The 26,100-nt window shown below is 35.8% G+C and overlaps 1 protein-coding gene across 1 annotated transcript; it reads left to right on the top strand.

Moving 5' to 3' along the window:
• Positions 1 to 3,054: 3,054 nt before the first annotated feature.
• On the top strand, positions 3,055 to 25,663 carry ACADM (acyl-CoA dehydrogenase medium chain). The gene is made up of 12 exons (XM_028102488.2): positions 3,055 to 3,169; positions 6,538 to 6,625; positions 8,857 to 8,954; positions 9,074 to 9,143; positions 9,708 to 9,808; positions 10,633 to 10,713; positions 12,591 to 12,721; positions 15,366 to 15,474; positions 19,445 to 19,585; positions 20,156 to 20,251; positions 23,261 to 23,509; positions 24,836 to 25,663. The coding sequence occupies exons 1-12, from the start codon at positions 3,140 to 3,142 to the stop codon at positions 24,905 to 24,907; spliced, it is 1,266 nt and encodes a 421-aa protein (XP_027958289.1). The 5' UTR covers positions 3,055 to 3,139; the 3' UTR covers positions 24,908 to 25,663.
• Positions 25,664 to 26,100: the final 437 nt, after the last annotated feature.

The raw sequence follows: 26,100 nt of genomic DNA, 5'->3' as shown, positions 1-26,100 counted from the left end.
ACGTATGCATACATAGCAAATTCTTCATTTAACTCCAAGGATTTTCACATCCACCTAAAGCTTATTCAAGGGTCCCAGGTTAAAAACCACTTAACCACCAGGTTAAGAATGACCTATCTTTATGTCATATTCCCATTAGTTAGGGAGAGATGGCAAGGGATGAAGGAACATCGGGGAGTTATTTGAATTATTTCACCTAAAAATATAGTAAAAGTTTTGTGGAACAGTGTCCAACTAAAAAAGTGTTTATTGAGAGCTGATTCCATGTCTGCCACTGAACAAAATTTAGAAATACTATTTGACGTGATATCACCCTATAGATTACTTAATTGCAAAGGGAATTTGCAACAGAGCTGCCTGTTAGCACCTTAATCATGATGAAACCTATCAGTAACAGTGAGATAAACCTGGACCTTACACAGTATGACCTGAGTAAGAAGTAGCCTTGCAAAATATGTTTAATGTAAACTACTCAAGCCTCCAGGAACTTGCAATTTATAGGAGATATAAGGTTTAGAAACAAAAATGAATACAATCAGGGCACCTGGGTGGCTCAGTTGGTTAAGTGACTGCCTTCGGCTCAGGTCATGATCCTGAAGTCCTGGGATTGAGTCCCGCATCGGGCTCCCTACTGAGAAGGGAGCCCGCTTCTCCCTCTGACCCTCCCCCCCCTCATGTGCTCTCTCTCTCTTTCTCTCTAATAAATCTTTAAAAAAAAAATGAATTCAATCAGACAACTCAGAAATATGGTATTCTTCAGGACAACTGGCTTTGTTTCTTAAAAAAAAAAATCAAAATTATTGGGCGGGGGTTGTGAGTAAAGAGATGAGATTAAAAGTTTGTGGTTAAAAGAGACCAAAGAAAGTTAAAACCCAACTGCAATACGTAATTATTGATAGGATCCTGGTTCAAAAACAAACTACATACAAAAGGCATTTAGGGGACTACTGGGGAAATCTAAATATTAACTGGATATTAAATGATATCAGAGAATAATAGTTCATTTTCTTAGGTGTGATAAAAGTTTTGTAGTTACATAGGGCAATGTCCTCACAGGAGATGTACTGCTAAAGTATTTAGAAGTGAAGTATCTTAATGTTTTAACTTAGGGTTCTGATGAAAACAAAATGACACCAAACACATACTCACATAAATAAAACAAGACAATAACAATTATTTTTTTCCCTATATTCGTCTGTTTTGTTTCTTAAATTCCACATATGAGTGGACAATAACAATTTTTAAATCTAGGTGATGGGCATAAGGGTGATTTTGTATTTTTTGTTCATCTTCATTGTGCTTGAAATGTTCAGAATAAGAAACTGAAAAAATTAGAGGTGCATTAGTCAAATCCTACCCATCTTCCCCCCCCCCCCCACTAAATCCTACCTATCTTTAACAGTCCACTTTGTGTTTTACCCACCTCTTTGAAGGGTTCCTTAATGATTCCAGGACAAACTGTGTTCTCCCTTTTCCAAGTTACCCTGGTACTTTAACTTTGAATTTAGCACATAATTAACATTCTGCCTTGTGCCCCGTCTCAATAAATACATTATAAATCCCCAGAAGACAAAGTGGAAAGGTTCCTGTAAGAGACTACAATAACAGGATAGAGAAATTAAAAAACTAAATTAGAATGAGATTATGGCTGGCTTTTACCAGGCAAAAAAAGATTATTTAGCAAGTTAACAAGATCTACTGGTGAGTGATGAGAGCCTAAACTAGGACCGTAGCAATAAAAATGAAAAGTCCTGGGGCACCTGGGTGGTTCAGTGGTTTAAGGTTAAGTGGATACCTGAGGCTCAGGTTATGACCCTGGCTCCTGGGATTGAGCCCCACATGGGTCTCCTTGCTTGGCTGGGAGCCTGCTTCTCCCTCTCCCTTTGCCAGCCGCTCTTCCTGCTTGTGCTGTCAAAAAATAAAAAAAAAATCTTAAAAAAAAAAGAGAGAGAGAGAGAGAACGAAAAGTCCTGGGAATTACAGGTAACATTTACACTCCCGTTGCATTGGGGCTCTTACTAGCTTTCGCAAAAAGCTACCCAAACCTGAACAGCTTTATAAAACCCCCAGCACTGTAACATTACAGCTTCCGTCTCCGAACTCAGGGTCTAACTGGAAGAGAGTGACTTTAAGTAGTTTTCTTCAGGCGGACATTCGCTTCCAACATTCATTCGCTGAACCAGGAGCTTTAGATAGGATCATCTTATTTCCAATGACACTGCACATCCACACACGTGGGTGGTAATAAACAGCCTTGGGAATATTAGAAAAGGTCAACTTTAAGCTTATCAATTTCTCTGTTTCTTTAAGATTTTTTATTTATTTGACAGATAAAGAGAGAGAGAGAGCATGAGAGGGGGGAGAGTCAAGAGGGAGAGGCAGATTCGCTGCTGAGCAGGGAGCCCGATGCGGGACTCGATCCCGGGACTCCAGGATCATGACCCGAGCCGAAGGCAGTCCCTCAACCGAGCCACCCAGGAGCCCTTGTCCTTTGGTCTTTGGACCAGAGTCTGAGAGTAAAATGTACTTTGATTACTTAAAGCAGACCCGATGTGCGTCTTACCGGTTTCAGGGACAAGGGTCAAGGGTGACAGCCAGGGAGGTATCTCTCCCGCAGGAATAGGCGCAGATCGCGCAGAGGTTCCTGACCGCGCCCTCTCACTCAGATTCCCGGCTGGCTCCGCGCCGCCCACTCCCTCGCCCTCCCCGCCTGCCCGGCTCCAGCCAAGGAACGCGACTCAAGGATCCCTCTGCGCACAGCCGTCCGCTTCTCACCAAGTCGCGTCGTCTGAACTCAGGGCTCGAGGGAAACGAAGCCTTTGCGCGGACTACCCCTCGGGACCCGTTAGGCCCCAAGAGATCGTTAGACACCCCTCCCCCACCCGCCCAAGGTCGTACGGACGCTGCAGAAGCTACCCGCTGCCTCGCGCACGCAACTCCCCCCTCCCTCCTCCTTTTCCCCTATTCGCCCTCTTAGGTGCAACGGCTCCGCCCGCCTCCCCACCCACATCCACGCCCGTGGGCGGGACCAGGGTCTGGGCGGGGCCAGACGGATCTAGCGCCTCGCGCCCGGGAGGACCCTGGCACGCTCGGCGCCGCGCTGTGACTTAGAAGCTGTGGACCGGGACCCCGAGTCAACATGGCCGCGGTGCTTAGGCGTAGCTGCGGGGTGAGAGAGAGCAAGGCTCAGTGGGGGTGGGAAATGGAGGTTGTGGTGTTTGGAGGGGTAGGAGGGAGGGAAGCATGGTATGAAAATAGGCGCTGTCCTGGGGTATTGGGAGGGGGACTCCCCCGTACCAATATAGGCGACAGTCACTTTCAGAATGTCCTTTTTTTCCCCCTCCCTCTGGCTCGGGAACTTTCCAAATATTTCTCCCAGGAATCTCACGCTTTCCCGAACGCGAACCTGTCTCTGAACTGGGCGGGGATCTCAACGAGCAAAGGCCTTGTTTTTGCAGTACGTTTTTGAGAACACTCTACTGGCTTTCTCTCCAGCCCAAGAAAAAATCATAAAGTAAATTTCATCGTGCAATTGATACATGCCAGAAAGTGCAGATTTCAGACATTCTTATCTTGGGCGCCTGCAAAGTCTGGGAAAAGGAAAATGAAGCACCTGCTTCTTGGGATGCTTAATATGTTTAATACGCTTTTGGTTTTGGGCTATGAAGGAGACCGCTTATGTTCCGTACTTTACAAAGTAAAAAGAACCTACCGCAGAATTTTGCTCAAAGCATGTCTATACTAGTGTTGTGACTCACAGATTCTAACTTGTCTCATTCACTTAGATGCTGTTTATCTTAAATACTATTGGTATATTAACAGAAAACTGCCATTTCAATCTCATTTATAATTGAGTTAAGAAATTCATGTTCTTGGCCAAAAAGAGAAGTTTTAGAATTTATAAGAATTCTAATGGATTGTTGCCCAGTATTTGTTATTGCTATACAAGTTAAGGGGCCCTGGGGGCGCCTGGTTGACTCAGTCCTTAAGCGTCTGCCTTCGGCTCAGGTCATGATCCCAGCATTCTGGGATCGAGCCCCACATCTGGCTCCCTGCTCTGCGGGAAGCCTGCTTCTCCCTCTCCCACTCCCCCAGCTTGTGTTCCCTCTCTCGCTGTGTCTCTCTGTCAAATAAATAAAATCTTTAAAAAAAAAAAAACCAAGGGGCCCTGAAGGCAGAAATCGGGGGATTTTAAAAATGAATTTTAACTCTGACACCAGGAGAAAAAAAAGACCGATTTCTCAATCTCTCCAAGGAAAAATATAGAAAAACCTAATACAGAAAACTCCCACCTCTATCTCTTCTTTGACCCTCCCATAAAATTTAAGATTCTTCTATTCCTAAGAAATACACAAAAGCGTTTAATTATAGTTGTGCTATTATTGCAGAATTGAGGCTTGATTGAAGATGCTGTCTTTTGGAGATTTGGAATTGGATTGTTCTGGGCAGAGAGCCCAAAGTAATAAAATCAATATTTATATGGCATTATGAGTACAAGACTCTTATTTTAATCATGTCAACAAATTATCCAGTAAGAAAAGCCTCACTTTCTAGGTTTGAAAAGAAGCTACAGGAAGTTTGTAATTGACACAAAGTCTGAAAAATACTTGTGGAGTCTAGACTTAAACCATTTTAAATCCAAATAATCTACTGTTTCTATTTTCTGTGTCTACTGAGCCACCTCTCTAAATGGCTAACATTATATATCATTAGCAGATCGATGGGGATTGTTCCCTGGCTGTAGCTACTTTTGTATTTTGTTTAACATTTTCCTGAAAAATAATATGTAAACTTTTTAGTAAATTATTTGAAATCCACTAATAATTCCCTATTTAAAGTCTCGGCAGACTATTTTACCTGTTTTGTGAGGTCTGATTTTTGTGCACTGGTGTCTAAACACATTTAGAAGAGCCAAGTTTTTTTGGTCTGATTTTTGTGGGATGTTTTTCTTTGTTGAATGTAAGAACCAATTAGGAGACTTAAATTGAAAGAGCAGTATAGCAAGGTGGTTGATGGTATGAATTCTCTATAGTAAATGTTAGAATCCTGGTTCCACTACCTAATAGAGTGTCCTCAGCCAATTTCACTTGAACTTTCTGAGCCTCAGTTTTCTTCATATGCAAAATAGGAATAAAAATAGTGCCTTAATCCTAGGCTTGACTTGGAGATTTCAGTGAATTAATATGTGGAATGTGACTGTAAACAAGTATAGGTTTGGTCTATGATGACTGAACAATAAGGATTAGAGAAACCATGTTTTACTTCCAAAATTAATGAAAATTGCAAAGAAAATAGGAGTTTTATACTGTTTTTTTTCAAAATTGTATAAAGTATTTTGAAAGATCTATTTAAGATACTTGACAATCTTTATTGTCACTTTAAATGTAGGTGATTATAAAGTTGTCAGCTACAAAATGGACAGTTTCTTTTTACAGTTTTCAAAAAACATAAGCAAGTTTGGTTCTTGATCTTTTAGTATATTGTTCAGTTTCTCTTTTCTTTGGAATATTAGAATTGCATAGGGATATTTGCATCAAATCCTTTGAAGTATAAACTGATTTTGTTGTCCTTAAACATACTCAAGAAGGAGTTACAGTATGGTTTCCATTAACTTTAATAAACTCAAATGGTTACTTTTGTATACATTAAATTGTCATGAGTATAAAAATGGATTGCAAAGAAGCAATATATGTATATCTGATTATACTTTTTAAAGAAATAGTATATTGCAGATATTAAGAAATAGCATATCAATAGTTTAGAACAGGGTTGGCAAACTTTTTTGTAAAGGGACAGTAAATATTTTCAGCTTTGTGGACCACATGGTTTCTGGCAACTGTACAACTCTGCTGGAAAAGCAGCAATAGACAATATGGTGGTCAATAAAATTTTATTTACAAAACTGGTGGCTGCCGTAGTGTGCTGACCACTGTTTTAGAATATCCTAAGAATGCCTATAGACTACAGCAGAAAATATAGAACATAGTTTTAGGCTATTTGTTTTGTTAAATAAAGTGAGGTATCTTAGAAAATGGAATCCTCCAAGGGGAAGATTCCCAGAATCTTTCCCAGAGGCTCACAGAGGCTCACAGAGACAGGGTATCAAAGTTGGTAGACTAGGGAACTCTTGAATACAGTGTTACACCGTCCTATTTTTGCCCCCACCCCAACTTCTCAATCACAAATGTCCTAAAGCTTGTAGGTGAGATTTCCAGAATAGCAGTCCTAAGTCTGCTACTACCCCTGACTATTGTTTGTCTCGGAGACACTCCACTTCAGTGGTACAAATGCTGCTGATTGTGTTATTTTCATTTCTTTAAAAAAAAAAAAATTCCCTTTGTAGTAAGTGTTCATACATCTAGTACTTGGCTTATTTAATAAAGAAATCAAATTACAGTTGAAGGTATTTAAGTAATGACTTAAAAAACTGCTCTTGAGTATAGTCAAACAAGTTGCTGTACTCACTTGTAATTGCCAGTATTCTCTTATTTGATGTTTAATTTATCAAATTTATTTTAATAAAATTGTCCTTTACAGGTCCTAAAAAGTCTTTCTCGTTTTGACTGGAGATCACAACATACAAAAGCTGCCCTACAGCATGAACCAAGATTGGGATTTAATTTTGGTATATGTTTTGTTCTGTCTTTTGACTTTAAACATACTTGTTATATACATGCATTTATATTGCATTATATATGTATTTGGAATATATTTGTAAATCATCTTAGTAATGTCTGTCAATGAATAGAACCAATTACCATCCACAGATTTCCAGTCACACCCATTCTTCCTGATCTCTTTTTTTTCCAGCATAAAATCCTATGTAGAGGTCTGTGTTAGCAGCAGACATAAATATCTGTGCCCTTTTTCCTAAGTATGTAACCCTAAAATGAATAATAAATTTACTGATACATACAGTCGTCAAGTTAGAAATTTGAATGCAAAAAATATGTTTTGAACACTTAGATACATAGCGCTAGGTACCTGCTAATAAGCCAAAGCCTATTTTGACCCTAATATATCTGAATTGCAGTTTTGGTGTTAATGGATAGGGTTTAAAGTCCTGGGATCAGGGAGTCATGTGGTATTGGAAGGAAAAGGAGTAAGATCTCTCTTTCCCTTTGCTCTCTAAAATGAAGATCCTGAACAAAAAAAAATTGAAATAATAATCCCTATTTTTAGTATCCATCACCTCCTAAAGTGCTTCTTGCTTCAAAATTATTACCTTTCCTTTAGTTAAAAATCCATTTTCTCGGTTTCTTGATCTCAGAAAATAGTTATAAGGCAGCTCAGATAATAAACTCATACCCAGATAAAAATGACAAACTCAGAGCTTTCTATCGTTTTTTAAAGAGAATTAAATGGAAAATTTCAGGCCATGTGAGGATAGCATTGGGGCATTGGATTTTCTTTTATTGTGTGATGAACATAGGTTAGGTATAACTGCTATTTAGTTACAGTTTGTCACGTAGAGATTGGTATTTAGTAGTAAGAAACCAGCAGGAGAAATGGTTTTTGAATAACAGGATGAGATAGATAACAAGTGTTGTAAGGAGGAAGGAGGGAGGTTGTAACGCTTAAGTAAAGGACTAGGGATGACATCTGTGGGCAGTTGTATCTGGCTCTTTCTAAAGTGGAGATAATATCTACAACACGGAATTTATCTGAAGATTAATATATGATATATATAAAGTCCCTAGTACACAGTGACTGGATTTAGGTAGGTTCTCAATGAATAATTCAAACTGGGTCCCTGCCTTCCCTGTCCTTTACTCACCCACGACTTTGGTATCTGCTGGTCCCAATATTTGAAGTAAATTGTGATGTAGAGGAACAGTGACCAAAAGTCTAAGTATACTTTTACTGCTAATTCATTGTAAGACTGTGAGACTATCTTGTCCTCATTCTGAGCTTTTGTTTCCTTACCTATAAAATGAGAGATTCGATTTTAGGCTGTTTGATCCAACACCAAAATTCTCACGTCTTTTACGTTTTATTTCTCACATCCCTATACAAATGATTATTATAGTTTTGAGTATGCTTGCTCATTCTTATCTCTGCGTTTTTTCTTATTGTTCTTACCCAAAATACCCTGTATTTCTTTTAAATCTTACCTATCCTTTGACATTGGACACAACCACATTAAAACCCAATGATAGTGTGGATTTGAAAAAACTCCAAGTGATCGGCTCCTGTCCTCAGTCCAGCCGCCATATTCATTTCACTAGTTTTATAACAACAGAACCTTGTATTTTATATAATTGAGTTAGAGTTTTATGTTACTGTTAACTTTTGAGAAACCATCCCACCACTTTACCAGTTCCTTTGTGCTAATTTATAACCTGAAATTATCTGAGTTTAAAGGAAGAGTAAAATTGTAGTATTGGTATTCTTATGTGATATTTTGGAATAAGTTTTATTGGCTTATGGTCACTGAGCATGTCTCATCTTCCTAGTTAGACTGATTCTTGAGATCAGGAAGTGTCTTATATTTAGTTTCATTTCAGTATTACTAAACATTTGATAAATCTGCTTAGGAACTAATGACAAGTAAAAACAAAATTTTTTTTACTCTCACCAATTGGAAGAGAAAAACAAGTTTGTGTCTGTTCCTCATTTGTAAAAGCTAGAAATCTTACCTACCTCCTTTGGTACTTGTATTGACATAGGTTTATTTATATTGTACACTGAAATCTTGCTAGTCCAAAAGTGTATTGTGGTTTTTGTGGTTTATTTCTGGACTTTCTGGTTAATCAAGAGTTAAAGACGCCATTATAAATTTTCACATACTGATTTCATAGGACTTTTTCCTCAGCTCATTATCTTGTTTTAATGTTTTCTAAATGACGCTCTTAGAGCTCACTGAACAGCAAAAAGAGTTTCAAGCTACTGCTCGTAAATTTGCCAGGGAAGAAATAATCCCGGTTGCTGCAGACTATGATAAAACTGGCGAGGTAGGTTTATGCATTTTAAAGAGAAAAGTTTTTTATATTTTTTTATAAGATTATATAATTGAACTATGTAAATTTTAATAAAATTGGGGTTTTTTTTTAACCTTTTTCTTTCCTTTTAGTACCCTGTACCCCTAATTAAAAGAGCATGGGAACTTGGTTTAATGAATACACACATTCCAGAGAGTTGTGGTAAGCTTTCTTCACATTTTTAATCCTTACAATGCATATGAACAGGGAAGATGGTAAAACTCTACTCAGTCATTTTCAGCTGTCATTTATAATAAAGGGCTTTCTACCTTTATCTTTCTATTCAGACTTCAGTATTTGCCTGTTCTTAGAAACCTTGTATTAGCACTTCAAGGCATTTTCCCTTTATAACTCGTTTCAACGTTCTTCATCCTAGACATTGGTAATTTCTTTTTAGTTAGTCAATTTGTTGCATTTTGGTTTTACCTTGGATTTTACATTTTGTTTAGACTTTTTTCCTGTGAGATTGTCACTCCTTCAGGTGAAAGAGTCAAAGTTTTCGCACAGTTGAAACAAATTTTTACAAAACCAAGTAGAAACAGGAAGACAGGTCCAGATTACAAATAGAAAATTTTTTGAAATATTTAAAACTTATTTTAGAGAAGTATAATTTGTTACTGTGCTAACCAGAACACTATTTAGTTTGTTAATTAAAGTAGCTCACCTTTATTTCTAACAAGATATATTACATATTATAATGGGTCTTAAAATATTTTGATACTATAGGAGGTCTTGGACTTGGAATTTTTGATGCTTGTTTAATTACTGAAGAATTGGCTTATGGATGTACAGGGGTTCAGACTGCTATTGAAGCAAATTCTTTGGGGGTAAGTTTCTTAGAAAATTAATTGCCTAAGTGAACCATTAATGAGACAGTACTGCTAGGTTACGTTAGTTGGTACAACACAATTTTCTTTAAAAGGAACACAAGAGGGGCGCCTGGGTGGCTCAGTCGTTAAGCGTCTGCCTTCAGTTCCAGTCATGATCCCTCGAGCTCTACATCGGGCTCCCTGCTCCGCGGGAATCCTGCTTCTCCCTCTCCCACTCCCCCTGCTTGTGTTCCCTCTCTCACTGTGTCTCTCTCTGTCAAATAAAATCTTTTTAAAAAAAAGATAAATAAAAGGAACTCAAGATTCTGCAGTGAAGACTTGAGTTCTTATTGCTTAAGTTGATCATTCTGTCCCTGTTGTCTCCAGTAATTGGAGTCCTAGCTGTCCTTGTAGGGAAACTGTATGCTTTGCTGCTTTAGTGGCAATTCTTAGGTAAGGGCAAGGCCAAAAACAAGCATTCAGGAGAGAAGGATTGCGATGGCTTGCTGCCACTGCTGTCAGTGCTAAATTTAGTTAGCAATTCTTAAAGAGGCCTGATCGTACATACAACATCATTTATCCAAAATGTAATTCTTTGTGCATGTTACTACAGTGGATTTTTACATATTACCAACAAGTCCTACATAACTTAATTTTTGAAAATCCTGGATTCACAGATGTAATTCCTCATGGGTTTAGCTTCCTTAAAGAAGAATAAAGGCCAGTTCTTTGGACTTACCCCTTGGGAGAAAGTAGTTCTCTTGCTTTGAATTATAGTATCTCTGAATGTACCTACCTAATAAAAATATCTTGCTTTTTTCAATGTCACTTTTCTTTGGTAGCAAATGCCTCTTCTTATTGCTGGAAATGACCAACAACAAAAGAAGTATCTGGGGAGGCTGACTGAGGAGCCATTGATGTGTGTGAGTATTCACAGCTGCTGCTTGGGAACAAGGGTGCTATTTCTTCCCAATACAAATGTGTACACTGGGCTATAACACATGAAGACAAAAGTTAGCAACATATTTAGGCATAATGGTGTTTCTGGGGTACCAGGCAAGTGTCATGGTCTCCTATCTTATTTCCAAGAAAGAAAGATTTGCTATTTAATGGAGCACTCTGCAGTTGAAGACCTGAGTGATTGTGTCAGGAAGTTCAGATTGAACATATGACATTAGGTGTTTGAACTAGTAGTCTTTTGAACTAATAGGAAATTAATGTGACTGAAAAGTTATCATTCTATTTGTTGAATGAGTGACTTGGGAAGAATACTTACAGATTTTATTATAATTCTCTGAGCACTACTCAACAAATATTTAAATTAGATTTTAAAAAGATAGTTATAGGGGCCCCCTCCTGGCTCATTCAGTAGAGCAGATGACTCTTGATCTCAGGATCTTGAGTTCAAGCCCCACATTGGGTGTGGAGCCTGCTTAAAAAAAAAAAAAAAGTATTTATACATATATACATACACATACTGAGGATCTATTCTGAAAGTTTTTACATAAGGATTTTGACTTTATCAGTTGAACAGATTTCACCTTAGGGTGTGATTATGATACCAAAATACAGTAAATTGTTATTAGTTTTGAACTAATTGTGAAAATTGGTCTGAAAGAGTAGAAAGTAATAGTTAAAAATCAGGGTTTCTTATTTTAGGTACCTTATTTTTAGGCAAACTTCTTAATAAAAACATTTATACAGATTTCTTAGTTAATTGGTAACTTTTCAACGAATGAGAGTTTAGTAGGCTAATTCTCAATATTGTCTAAGAATTGTGTGACACATTTAGATTGTTTTTCTGTAGCACATATAATACTAGAAATAGGCTAAAAAAATTTTAGCATAGAGATGCTTAGGAGAACCTACCTTAATGCATTGATAAGAATATTTATAATTATTGCTTATAAATAGGTATTTCTAAGAAAAATCTTTGAAAATAGTTCAAGTATTTTAAACATTTTTTGGCTGTTTTGTTTATCAGTACCTTCAGTATATATAAAAATAAATTTACTGTAGTCCCTAAGTTATTCTAACTTCTGAATTAATAAAGGTTTACTATACATTTTCCCCCTGCTAGTGCATAATAGCAGTAAATGTACCCAAAATATGAAGTCAAGGGTGAAAATGAAAATAGTCAATTTCCTTACATACACAGAATGTACATGTTATGGAACTCTGCTACTTTGGAATTACAAATGCTGGGTAACCCTGCATTTATTCAGTACCATTTGCATATGTTATTCTGCCTGGAATACACATTCCTTCTTTATCCCCAAAGAATTCCTTTTTCTTTTTGAGACTTGATGTGAGCATCACCTTTGGAAAGCTTTTCCTGACACCCTAAAGCTAAACTAGATTCACAAGACCATTGTGTATGACTTTAGTATTCAGATACTTAATTACAATATAGTTAGTATTCATCTCCACTGTTGTGGAAATCTTGAAGATAGGATGTCTTTTCTCTCTGGTTTTTCCATCTCCTGGTTCATAACCTGGTACATAGTAGATACTAAATAAACATTTGAATGGATGATTACACGTGAATGAATTTAACTTGGTTGAAGATATCTACATTTTAATTGATATGGTTTATTGATATCCTACATCTAGTTTTAAATTATATATTAAATGTTTCTACATTTGAGCAGTTTATTTGATTCTCTGAGAACATTTTATTTTTAGGTATTTAAACATATTTAAAATACTGGCTTAAAAAATAAAATATACTCCTGGTTCTAAACATTCATAATTTAATAATTAAAATTTAAATTATTTTTATTGTTTCCATATATTTAAGGCTTACTGTGTAACAGAACCTGTAGCTGGCTCTGATGTAGCTGGTATAAAGACCAAAGCAGAAAGGAAAGGAGATGAGTATATTATTAATGGTCAGAAGATGTGGATAACCAATGGAGGAAAAGCGAATTGGTATGTTATTTAAAACATCTCTGTATATTGCTTGTTAATTACTTCATATCAGAATCTTCCCTCTCTCCTTTATTATTAAAGCACCACTCTCTCCTTTATTATTAAAGCACCACAGTTAAGGTAAGTTTTAGGGGCTCCTGGGTGGCTCAACTGCTTCCAGCTCAGGTTATGATCCCAGGGTCCTGGTACTGAGCCCCACGGTCAGGCTCCCTGCTTAGCAGGGAGCCTGCTTCTCCCTCTCCCTCTCCCCCTGCTTTTGCGCTCGCTCTCTCTCCCTCTCATGCTCCCCCTGCTTGTGCGCTCACTCTCTCTCTCTTTCTGTCAAAGACATCCTATCTTCAAGATTTCCATAACAGTGGAGATGAATACTAACTATATTGTGACTACGTACACTCTCTCTTTCTGTCCCATCCCTAAAAATAAAATCTTAAAAAATAAAATAAGGTAAGTTTTATTCATAGAACTGGAATGTCCATAAAAGATCATAAGTAGTTCAGTTATTTTTAAAAAACTATTTTTAAGCCCTAAATTATTTCTTCAAACTAACTTTTCAGAAGTTTAATTTGTAAAAGAAAATAAAACAAAAACACCTGCTTTGGTTGAATGTGAATCCATCTACTTGGCTTACTATCTCCACTGTATGTACCCCATACTAGCATCTCCTGGAACTGTTCCCTGAAGACTGAGGAAAAAGGAAAACTATTGGTATAGTACACTTTTCTGATTCTGAACAACAGACAAAGACAGTCTTAAAACTCAGATTGTCTTTTAGAGAAGACAGAATATTACTTTAGTAAAATCTAAAAGCCCAAATGTATAGGTCCAAAAACAATGACATGAAGTTCAACAAAGGATCATAAAGTCACCTGCATAAATATAAAATCTTGAAGAACCTATACCATGATTTGTGGAAAAAAGATGAAGAAAGTACAATGGATACTTGTAGATTCAGTAGGAATCAACAGTGTGATGTACTGTCTTTAAGAAGGTAATGTACATGGAGCACTGGGTGTTATACGCAAACAATGAATCATGGAACACTACATCAAAAACTAGTGATATAATGTAGGGTGATTAACATAATATAATAAAAAAAGTAACATTCTACTAAATAAAAAAAAGGTAATGTAATTTCTTGCTGAAATGATAGAAGTATAATACAAATGAGGGAAAAAGTGGTAATGGCTCTGTATGACACATTTTAAGACCTGCATTGACAAAATGGAATAAATTCAGAAGCAAGTAAGTATCCTTCATTAAGAAGAGTCTAGAAAACATGTCCTGTGAAGAGTAAAGGAATTAAGTTTGATTATTTTGGAAGAATTTTGACAGTTTTGAAATAATGTCACACACAAGAGCAGGCTTGTATATTTGCTTCAGGAAGCCAGTTTAGAATTAATGGGTCAAAATTAGAAAAATGTAGACTATAGCTCAACATAAGAACAAGCTTTCCAACAACAGTTCTGTCCAATGTTTGTTGAGTTGTCATGGAAAACGTTGTATTTACCCATCACTGCAAGTATATAGATAGAGACTTCCTAGAACAAGGATTCTCTGGTGATTGGAATAATGAACTAAATGGGCTGCAAAAATTCTGATTCAATACATATGTATGCTCTGCAGTGCAGTTTTCTGGCAGGTAAAGCATTATTCCTGGGAATGAGCCTACCAGGAAATTATTTGTTTATTTTAAACATATTTGTCAACCCCTTTATGACCGTCGAGTATTAAGGAGGGCTAGATCATTATCTTTAAGTAAGTCATTATAATATCAGAAAGTAATAGGAAAAATGAAGAAACTATTAAAATTTAACAAGTTGAGAGAAATCTAACAGTGCAATTAGAAGTTTTCATAATTTTAAGAATTCATTAAGTATAACTCCCATGTAGTAAGACAAATTAGGTAATATATGAAACTAGAAAATAATTTTTACTATTTACTATTATCAAGTAAAATGTAGAGTGAATGATAATTTATTAGTGTTAAGCATAGAAAATAAATTTGTTGTTTAAGGAATTTTTAAAAAATTCTGTCAGGCTGTTTAAGAACATGGGTTACATTTAGATGTTTTTGCATACCTCCTGTCTCATTTTAAAATCTTCCTGGGAAAAATTCTGGAGGAAAAACCTAGCAAATATTCATAATAATTTAACAATAACAAAAAACACTGATTTTGCTGCAAAAAGAGGGCAGTAGGCAGAATCTAAGGGTCTTTATCTCATTTATTATTCCTTTCACAGGCACCCCTATTTGTTGTCCTTTTCCAGAAAGCTTGTCCCTTAAAGAATCAAACTAGTTTTGGGAAAGAAAAAATGCCATTTCCAGTATGGCACATACTTTTCTTTTTATATTGTATAATTTGATACAAGGAATTTTTACTTACAACTCAGACTACTAAAAAAAAGTTAAATACCATATTAGTTAAGAAGTGGACCTGGGTTAAAATACTAGGTCTGCCACATCATAACTATGTGACTTGGGCAAGCTTTTGAGCCTTCTGATTCTTCATTTCCTCATCTGCAAAACGGGAGAATAATAATTGGGGTTGTTGGGAGGATGAAATGAGATAGCCATCACCATGTGTTAACTGCTGATGTCATTATCTCTGTCATCATATCTATATCATATCTATGTATATATTAGGTATTTCTTGCTGGCTCGTTCTGATCCGGATCCAAAGGCTCCTGCTAATAAAGCCTTTACTGGATTTATTGTGGAAGCAGATACTCCAGGAGTACAGATTGGAAGAAAGGTAAAACATGTATTCATCAGTGATTAAGGCCTCATACTATTTTAACTATAAATTTCAAAATTACTATTTCAGTTTCCTATATTGAAAACATTTTCTTTTTAGTAAGTTGCAATAAAAATAAAGCTTCCCCCCCCTTTTTTTTTCCTTTCAAGTTTTTGGTTTAATTCCAGTTACCATACAGTGTTGTATTAGTTTCAGGTGTACAATATAGTGATTCAACACTTCCATACATCACCCTGTGTTCATCAAGACAGGTGTGCTCCTTTATTCCCATCACCTATTTAACCCATCACTAAAAATAAAGCTATGTTTTGATGTTATCAGGTGAAATAGTCTATATATTATAGCTGAAAGTTTTTAAGTTGAGAATAATCCTTTTGATTCATTATTTGAAAAATTGGTTGTTCATGGTGCCAGTCTGTAGGGACTGCTAATAAATAGCTGTGAGGGATAATGAAGCAGAAATGAAGCTGTCATTTATGTGGCCTCCCCAATAATAGAGTTTTAGATATTTCAGAAGATTTTCCCACTCTTTTTCCTTCCTCACAGCAGCCTTTTAGGTAGGATAACTGTCATTATGCCCATTGTATTGATTAAAACAATACCCCAGACCATATAACAACACGAAGAGAAAAATCTGAGCCTGAGGAAAGTGAGAATGGTAAAGAGCCTTGTGGGAAGGCGAGAAATTTTACTTAAAAAAGGAAAGGTAATGTGACATATTTGAGAATGGTTGTAATTTGAATGCATGGAGATGACTTAGCACTAGCATTTAAAGTAGACTAAAGAGAAGAGTTTAAGATTTAGCAAATCCAAGAAGGAAGAAATGAAGTCAATAAAGTCATGTTAGTGAGAGCTAAGGAAATAGGATTAAGATTATAATTTTGGACTAGGAAGAGGAGACTCAATTTTACAACTGTAAAACTCTTTGCAAAATGAGTTTGTGAAAAAGAAAACCTAATAATGACCAAATGATGTCTATATTGAAGGAAAAGGAGAAATTATGGAAGTTTATTAATAGTTACCAAAGGTTACATAATCCTGTTTTATTAAAAGCCATCAGAATATCTCTCTTGTACTCAAGCCTCTTGAAAATGGAAGCATTTACTAGAATATGGAAGAGGGGTAACTTCTCTTTGAGGTCACAGAATATTAAAGGTGGAAGATGTACACATTATTTCAGTCTGTTTACTGAATGTTGAAACTGAGATCCAAATAAATGATTTACTCAATGTTACATACTTAGAGGTGGAGTTGAGATCACTACTAAAGTATCCTAGGAACTTGCCCAATGTGGCTTCTAATCCTATTTTTCTATATTCTCTTTTAAGAGTAGATATTAAAGGTAGACTATATTTCACCAGTGAAATTATAGTGAAGTTGTTGTATATAACAGAATATAAGTTGTAAGAATGGATGTGCTTCTTCCAAGCAATTGGTTTGTTTTTATTTATGTTCTATTCATGTCTCCTTTTTAGGGATGGTTGCTGGAAACTTAGGGCCAAATTTATGGCCATTTTAGAAAGTGTAAAGGACCTAACAGCTTAAACTGTTTTTAGTAGTAACACGCTTGTAACACGCTTGTGATTTTATCATGCTATTTCTAGTCTCTTTTTTCCCCCCAATTTTCTCACTTAAAAAAAAATCTCTAATTCAATAAATATTTATTATTGAGTTCATCCTACATACTAGGCACTGTTCTGATATTGAGGATACCATATGGATCAATACAAAAATCCCTGCCCTTGGGGAGCTTACCCTCTAGTGACAGAGACAGATAATTATATTGTATATATTTAAACCTCCATAAATCTTTTTTTGAAATATATGGGCATTTTATAGACTTGTGAAATTTGATGTTTTTAAAATGTTCTGTTGTTTTAGAAGTCATCTGGCTTAAGAGGAAATACAGGAAGCATTTTGGTTTTAAATGTTTTAGTGTTTGGGGATGCCTGGGTGGCTCAGTCAGTTGAGCATCAGACTCTTGGTTTCAGCTTGAGTCATGATCTCAGGGTCCTGGGATTGAGGCCCACCAGCTCCACACTCAGTGGGGAAGTTTGCTCCCTCGCTCTCTCTTCCCTCCCTCGCCACCCCCTCCCCTGCCCCAGCTCACAGGAGCGCAAGCTCTCTCTCTCTCTCTTTAAAATAAATCTTAAAAAAAAAAATGTTCTAGTGTTTGGAGTGAGTCTGGGAAATAGGCTAGAGTAAACTGTTTTTTATAAACAGTGTTTTCTCATTATATTGAGTGAGGGTCTAAGGCAGTAGAGCTTATTGACTTATAAAGGCAAAAAAAAAAAAAGATGTTGGTTTCTTTCTTGGTAAAACTATATATTATTGTTACCATTTTTTCAAGCCTAGAAGCAGACTATGACTATTAAGGCAAGCAAGTTAAAGAGTTTGTTTACAGCTCTGTGCTCCCATTTCCTCTGCTTCTCAAGCTGTTGATTAAAATCAAGATTAGGGCGCCTGGGTGGCTCAGTTGGTTAAGCGACTGCCTTCGGCTCAGGTCATGATCCTGGAGCCCCGGGATCGAGTCCCGCATCGGGCTCCCTGCTCAGCGGGGAGTCTGCTTCTCCCTCTGACCCTCTTCTCTCTTGTGCTCTCTATCTCTCATTCTCTCTCTCTCAAATAAATAAAATCTTTAAGCTCTACTGCCTTAGACCCTCACTCAATATAATGAAAGAACACTTTATAAAAAATGTTTTTTTATTTTTTTTAAAGATTTTATTTATTTATTTGAGAGAGAGAGAATGAGAGATAGCACGAGAGGGAAGAGGGTGTTAGCCCCACAGCACCAGCTGCTACCTAGTATTGTTTTAGCAAATAACAAACAGCTCTTCTGTTTGTTTGAAAATTTTCAAAATGAAAAGTTAAGGGAATATAGCTACTTTGGCAGTTTCTTATAAAATTAAATATGCACTTACCACATACCCAGCACTCCTAGATATTTACCCAAGAGAAATGAAAATAAAGGTCTATACACAAATGTTTATAGCAACTTTATATAACTGCTAAAAACTGGAGTGACAGGAATTTCTATCAGTAGTGAATAGGTAATGGGTATATGGTGCATCCCTATAGTGGAATACTACTCAGCAGTAAAAGAAAGAAATTACTCAGCAATAGCAATATAGGTAGATCTCAAAAGCACTCTGCTAAGTGAAAAGTTAGACACAGAAGGCACTTATTACTTGTTGTTCTCATTCTACTTAACATGACATTCTGGAAAAGGAAAAATTAATGGACCGAAGTCAGATCAGTGGTTGCTTCAGGTTGGGAGTAAAGTAAGGGAGTTGACTTAAAAGGGGCACAAGCGAGTTATTGGGGGTGCAGAAATATTCTGTATCTTGATTGTGGTAGTGGTTCCACACATACATTTGTCAAAACTGTTAGAGATTTATATGTAAAGAGGGTGAATTTTTCTGTATGTAAATTCCACTTCAGTAAACCTAATTTTAAGAAAGAGTTGGTACATTACTTTGCTAGCTCCATTAAGCTAAATTAAACATCCTAAATCAAGAGTATGTTTGCTAAATGCTTTTCCTGACATTCACGGTAAAAAAGATAGCCTTCATACATACGAAATTTGTCTTTGTAGGGTAATATGTACATGTAGACCTTTAGACTATTGTCGGTTTCAAAGTTTGTGAAACATTGTTTTAGACTAGGGGTTGACAAACTTGTTTTGTAAAGATCCAGTTTATAACAATTTTAGATTTTGAGGGCACAAGATTTCTGTCCCTAACTACTCAGTTCTGCTATTGTAGCAAGAAAGTAGCCATAGATGATATATAAACAAGTAGGTATTGACTGTAGTCCAATAAAGCTTTCTTTACAAAAAAAGGTATTAGAAACCATCGTTTGTCAACCCCTGTTTTAGATAATTGCAGAAAATCCTAAAACAGAGGTTAAAACAAAATTCATGTTAGCTCAAAAAGTGTTCCTTAATATATATTGTTTTCCTTATTAGGAATTAAATATGGGTCAGCGATGTTCAGATACAAGAGGAATTGTCTTTGAGGATGTGAAAGTGCCTAAAGAAAATGTTTTAATTGGTGAGGGAGCTGGTTTCAAAATTGCAATGGGAGCTTTTGATAAAACCAGACCTCCAGTAAGTAATATCAATGACTTGACAATCTTTAGAGGATCTTTTATTTATTACGTTGAGTAGTTTTATTTTAACATGGTATATTTTGTATGTATTTCTCATTTTTCTTTTTTTGAGGGTGTGTATTTCCTTTTTAATATCTACTTTTATTAAGGATGGAGAGATACTGTCATTTTTCTTTATTTTTTCTGAATTCTTCAACTGTCTTGCTGCCTGTTACAGAAATTGTTTTAGCAAATATAAAATTGCTGTAATCCTTGCTAGGTTGTTAGAGGCAGTCCATACTTGATCATTCATGCTGATATGTGCTCATTTCCTCTTCCCTTAGTCATTAGGAATATTTCCCCGAAGAAGCTTTCCCTTGTTAAACAGAAGGAATGACTTTCTAGGCTATGATCCTCTGCCTAACAAATGCCTTTAATTCATAAAAAAATATAAATTGAAATGCTTGTTCTCCCCTATAGGTCATCTTCTGTTTATATAATCCTTAACTTAGAATTTTAGGCAAATAGTCATTGAACTGTATTTTAAAGACAACATGAACTTATGCTTTGTAAAATGTTAAAATACTAGGTAGCAGCTGGTGCTGTGGGGCTAGCACAAAGAGCTTTGGATGAAGCTACCAAGTATGCCCTGGAGAGGAAAACTTTTGGAAAGCTGCTTGTAGAGGTAATTTTAATACTGTACTTGCTATGCTCAAATCATACTCAGATTAAAATCCAGAGTCTTTACAGTGGACTTCTGTCAGCCATGCTGGCCTTTTGCCGTTATCTTCAACTTTACTCCCCTCCCCCCGCAAAATACCCACTTCCTCATTCATTTCACTAATGAATCTACCGTTGTCACCCAATGTAAAATAACACCTCCAACACTCTATATCCTAATCCCACTTGGGTTTGTTTTGTCCATAGTTCTTAACACCACTCAACATTATATCATGTATGTGTTTGTCTATTATAAGTCTCTCCTTACTCTCCCATCTGAATGTAAGTGCCACACAGGCTATGAATTTCTGTTTTGGTAACCCTTATACTCCTAGCACTTAGAATACATTTCCACTTTGAACTTCTGTTTCATCCATTCAACAGATAGTAACTGAACACCTACTATATTAAAATACTAATAATCGGATATGTTCTCTGTTCCAAGCACTGTTCTAGGGGTTTTACATATATTAACTCCTTTAATTTTCACATTACTGTGGAGTGGGGACTCTTAGTCCTCTTTATTGCATGTAAAACATTAGGTCCGCCTAATATATAATGAGACCAAGATTTGAACCCAGGTAGTCACTTAAAGAGTGTGTCCTTTTGCATACTTCATGTTCTGTTTCCAGGAACAGAAAAGAAGTTTGGGGTATCCTCTGTACTCAGGAACCTTTAACTTTACTATGGAGATAGGATACATATCTTAAGACAAAGATACGTGTCTTAAGACAAATATTAAGAAATAATATAGAGCCGTATAAGATTAAGTCCCTAAGTGAGAGCTTATAGACAGGGTTAGAGAAACCAAAAGGAGAAACTGTCATGCATGGGCCAGAGACATTACAGGGATTGTGAACTATGTTTAGAACAGGATTTCTCAAAGCATGGACTGAAAAGAAACTGAATGAGACTCACCACGGTTGTTTCATCACAATCTCATAGGAGAAGCATGGACATCTTATACCAGGTTGCCAAAGCTGTGGTGGTACAAGGGCTTCTATTTATTGCCAGTGGGAATATAATTCACTATAAGTTTTATGAACCACATTTTGGCAATATATATCAAAAGTGGTTATTCTACACTTGTATTTTATTTGTATCTTTCAGGTTTACTCCCATATGTGCAATATGACATATCTATAGCTTATTCATTTTAGCATTGTATAAAAACAGCCAAATATAGAAACAACCAAAATGTTGATCATCGATACAGTGGAATATTTTGCAGCTATAAAAAAGTATAAAGAAGTTCTTTATATATTACTATAGAAAGCCCTCAGATTTATTGATAAGCAAAACAAAATGAAGAACCATCAACATGGTAGGCCACCATATTTGTAAAAAAGGAAGAGACTATAGATGTATTTGCTTAGGTATGTTTATAATATCTCAGAAGATGAAAAACAGTTAACCTGGTTACTTCCAAGAAGGGGAACTAAATGGGGCTGGGGACAGCAGGGATGACAGGAGGAAAGTTTGACCTTCAAACTGGTGGATGTATTATCTATTCAAAAACTAGAGTGAAAACTAAAACAAAACAACTTGAAAGCATCATTGGCTTAGAAGAATGGGCACAATCAAGCAGGTAGAAATAAGGGAGGATATTACTCTCTTCGTTCCACATAGGAATTATTTATATTGGGTAATAGTTGCCTTCTCTTAAGACATAATTACCGTGCTACTCTCAAGCAACTTTTTTTTTAAATACAGTAAATATATGAAATTGAACAGCTCAGTTTTTTGTTTTATGTGACCTTTGGTGCATATTAGTCTGTACACAGTCATAACTTGTGTGGTTTTTGTTACCTCTTAGTCTTCAAAACCCATTTTGATGTTGCCTATGATACAAAGCATCTTTTTAATAATTTTAGTGTTCTTGTTTCTAAATGCCTATAGGCCTTCTTTTAATGTGTATGATTTTAAAGCATATGTTCCATTCCATGTTGATTGTAGAATAATTTATGTGATACAGTATAAGTAAAATTAAATAATAAAACTCCATAATCCCATTGTCCAGAGATAATTACAGTGACCATTTTGCTCTGTATTCTTTTTTTTATGAATATATTTTTCCAAAGCTGTAACCATACTATATATTTGAAATTTTCACTTACCGATACATGGTGAACATATTTCTGTCCTATAACACTTTGGCCGTACAGCTGATAGAAGACTTACTGTCTTTTATTGAAGGTGTTTGTTTTATGTCTCCTCTTTGATTATGAACTTCTAGAGGGAGGATAAGAAGCATTTTTATTTGTTCTTGTCATGGTGCTTACTTTCCTCTGTCAGCATCTGATACAGTATGACATTATTTTTCATTGTATCTATCTATAATAATTTTCTTTAAAAAGTCCCAGCAGGGGCATCTGGCTAGCTTAGTAGGTAGAACATGTAACTCTTGATCTTGCAGTTGTGAGTTTGAGCCCCACGTTGGGCGTAGAGTTTATTTAAAAATACATACATACATTAAAAAAAAAAAGTCCCAGGAGGATACATATAATTTTTATGGTATTTTTGCCAAAAATGCATAACTTCATTCCAGCTCTGATAAAACATCACACAAACCCGAATTGAGGGACATTCTACAAAAAAATAACCACTCAGTGTTCTTCAGAAGTGCTAAGGTCATAAAAGACAAGGAAAAACTGAAGAATCTAACAGTCTGGGGAAGACTAAGAAGAAATAACAGTTGAAATCTTGGATGGGATCTTTGAACAGAAAAAAGGACATTAGTGGAAAACTTGGCCAAATTTGAATAAAGTTTATAGTTTAGTTGATAATACTTTAGTAATGTTAATGTCCTATTCTTGATCATTATACTGTGGTTATGTAATATGTTAACATTGGAGGCAGCAGAGTGTAACTTTTAAGTCTAAAATTAGTTTTAAAGTTTAAAAAAAAAAGTTCTAGGAGAAAAACTTTTGAAAAGTTAATAGATATCCTTAAACTTTTTTCTTTTTAATTCTAGCACCAAGGAATAGCATTTTTGCTGGCTGAAATGGCAATGAAAGTTGAACTAGCTAGACTGAGTTACCAGAGAGCAGCTTGGGAGATTGATTCTGGTCGCCGAAATACCTACTATGCCTCTATAGCAAAGGCATTTGCTGCAGATACTGCAAATCAGTTAGCTACTGATGCTGTGCAGATTTTTGGAGGCAATGGATTTAATACAGAATATCCTGTAGAAAAACTAATGAGGGATGCTAAGATCTATCAGGTAAGGTTAAAAATGGTTTTTGTTGTTTTTTAGGTAAAAGAATATTCATAGATGACAGATTTCTAATTATTTAGGGATTTCATGCCATTAGGAATAATAAACTATCATAGGGGCGCCTGGGTGGCTCAGTTAAGTGTCCGACTCTTGTTTCAGCTCAGGTCATGCTCTCGGGGTCATGGGATCGAGCCCCACATTGGGCTCCACTCAGGGCATGGAGTCTACTTGAGATTCTCTCTCTTCCTCTCCCTCTGCTCCTCCCCGCTAATGTGCTCTCTCTAAATAAATAAAATCTTAAAAAAATTATAAACTATCATAGATGGCTATAAACCAAAGTTTTTAAAACTAACACAGAAGAATGTTACCTTTAACTATATGCCTTAAGAGAGAATAGGCTAACAAAGTAAATGGTACAGACGTGTACATATATGTCTGGATCAGCCGTCTTTGAGTCTTAACATCCTAGCCAATTGTAATCCACCCTTTGCTCTCCTAAAAGTATGCATATCATTTAAAATAAATTATTTTATTTTGAATCTTGCTTGACAACTATTGAATTAATTGAAACCATATTTGGGGGGCACCTGGGTGGCTCAGTTGGTTAAGCGGCTGCCTTTGGCTCAGGTGATGATCCCAGGGTCCTGGGATTGAGCCTCACATCGGGCTCCTTGCTCAGCGGGGAGCCTGCTTCTCTCCTGCCTGCCATTTGCCCTGCTTGTGCTTGCTCCCTCTCTCTCTCTGTCAAATAAATAAATAAAATCTTTAAAAAAAAAAAACCATATTTGGGAGTAAAACAACAAGAAGAGATAGTGATAAAGTGATAGTAACCATTTGATAATAATAAATTGCTAGGGTTAGAGGTTTAAACTGGAAGTAAGGACTGGCTACTAGGAATGTCTAAGTTAAAACCAAATCCTTCCAGCGTCTTTTTCTTTAGCAACTCTGTTCCTTAGTCAGCAAGAGAGAAAACCAGGTGTAAGAGTAAAAATGGAAAATGACTGAAGATGACAACTAGCTTTACAGTTCAGAAAAGTTGGATAAATATTTTTGCAACATTAAACTTTAGATTTCCCAAACTTTTTGAAATGTTGACATCTTTTAAGACTCTCTCCCAAAATTTTGGTAAGTGACTTTTTATAATTTAATCTTTAGAGAATTATATTTTCATGGCTTTACAAAGTCAGGTTTTGGAATCTCTGGATTACAGACCCTATATATGGTTTGATTCAATTTGGTATTACAGTGGAGCTTATAGTACTGTCCAAAATACTGAGTAAGTCGAAGTATTTATGAAGATATTTCACCTACATGTATTCTTTTTTCTTGCAGATTTATGAAGGTACAGCACAAATTCAAAGACTTATTATAGCCCGTGAACACATTGGCAGGTATAAAAATTAAAGAGATAGCTATAGAAAATTAATTGTTGAGTGATTAGAATACAATCTACTGTTTAAGCTCCAAAGAAGAGAAAGAGCTTTAAGATTTTTTCTGGTAAAACTTTTAAAATAAGTACTCTTAACTAAACCGATGCAGCTGATTCTAATACTAGTTTTCCACTTTTGTTTAACTTTATGACTTGCTTTTCCCCAAAAAGATTAGGTTTCATTAAAATTATGTGTTACCTTTAGTACTACTGTACTTGAATTACATTAACCTAGAAAAGTACATTTGTTTTGTTAGGTTAACCACTTAAAGTAACAGAAGTTCTTTGGATTTCAGTATTTTTCCAATGACATTTTTGAAAAGTGGGCTTATAAAAGTATTCAGAATGTTCCAAAATTTACATTGAGGAAGCATTATAGGATTTGGATGCCATCATATAACTTGCTAGTGTCTTTGTAGACTTAATGGTATTATATTGGGGGAGTTCATTTTGCTACAATTTGGAAAGCATTTGTTTTCAGTTTTGTACAATAATATTCAAAAATTTGATGTTCATATTTTCTCACCATACAATGACCAGAAGTTATTGAAAATCTTGTTTAATTCTGAATCTACATTTCACTTGCCTTATTTAGAAATAAATCAACAAAATTTGCCTTAAAATATTTTTATATGAGTCCTGGTACCTGGGTAGGCTTTGGTCTACAGATTTGTATACAATCTCATTTCATGTGCATACATTATAAAAATAAAAATTTTGAGTGCCAATTAGTATATGTTTGTGTTCTTTCCAGGAAGTTTTATTACTTCATGTAATAGTGTACGCTTGATTTATTTACTGTGATGAAAAAAAAGTCATGTTCTGATTTTGAACTGCATGAAGTTACCTTCTCATTTTTCACTAGATAATATTAGACATCTCAAAAAATATAAATATAAAATAATATAAGAAACAAAGTTTGTGAATTTAATATTTCTTTGTAATCTTAAATACTGCCAAAATATGTTATATACTAAATGGTGTTTCTGACACCATTTTGATTCTGACACCAACTGGGCATCCTATGGTTCAATCCTATTCTGACATTAACTCCAAATCGTTAGCATCAGATTCCACAGGTTTAAGGGCTCAGTCCCACCAGACAACAATCACTTCAGGTACCAGTCACAAGTGCTGGGTCCCCAGGCTATCCCAAAACAACAATTAT

This window comes from Eumetopias jubatus, unplaced genomic scaffold (assembly GCF_037043125.1).
Source record: "Eumetopias jubatus isolate StellerSeaLion01/CBP00866 unplaced genomic scaffold, mEumJub1_p1.0 scaffold_4, whole genome shotgun sequence".
In the NCBI taxonomy this organism is placed as follows: Eukaryota; Metazoa; Chordata; class Mammalia; order Carnivora; family Otariidae; genus Eumetopias; species Eumetopias jubatus.
Note: the sequence above shows the minus strand (reverse complement) of the source record. Positions and strands in the feature narration are given on the sequence as shown.

What these genes read in the sequence shown, in the direction of transcription:
- ACADM (XM_028102488.2), top strand. Translation starts at nt 3,140, where the DNA reads ATGGCCGCGGTGCTTAGGCGTAGCTGCGGG. An exon ending in GAGTACAGATTGGAAGAAAG is followed by an intron (nt 15,475 to 19,444) that starts GTAAAACATGTA and finishes TTTCCTTATTAG; the next exon opens with GAATTAAATATGGGTCAGCG. An exon ending in TTGGAAAGCTGCTTGTAGAG is followed by an intron (nt 20,252 to 23,260) that starts GTAATTTTAATA and finishes TTTTAATTCTAG; the next exon opens with CACCAAGGAATAGCATTTTT.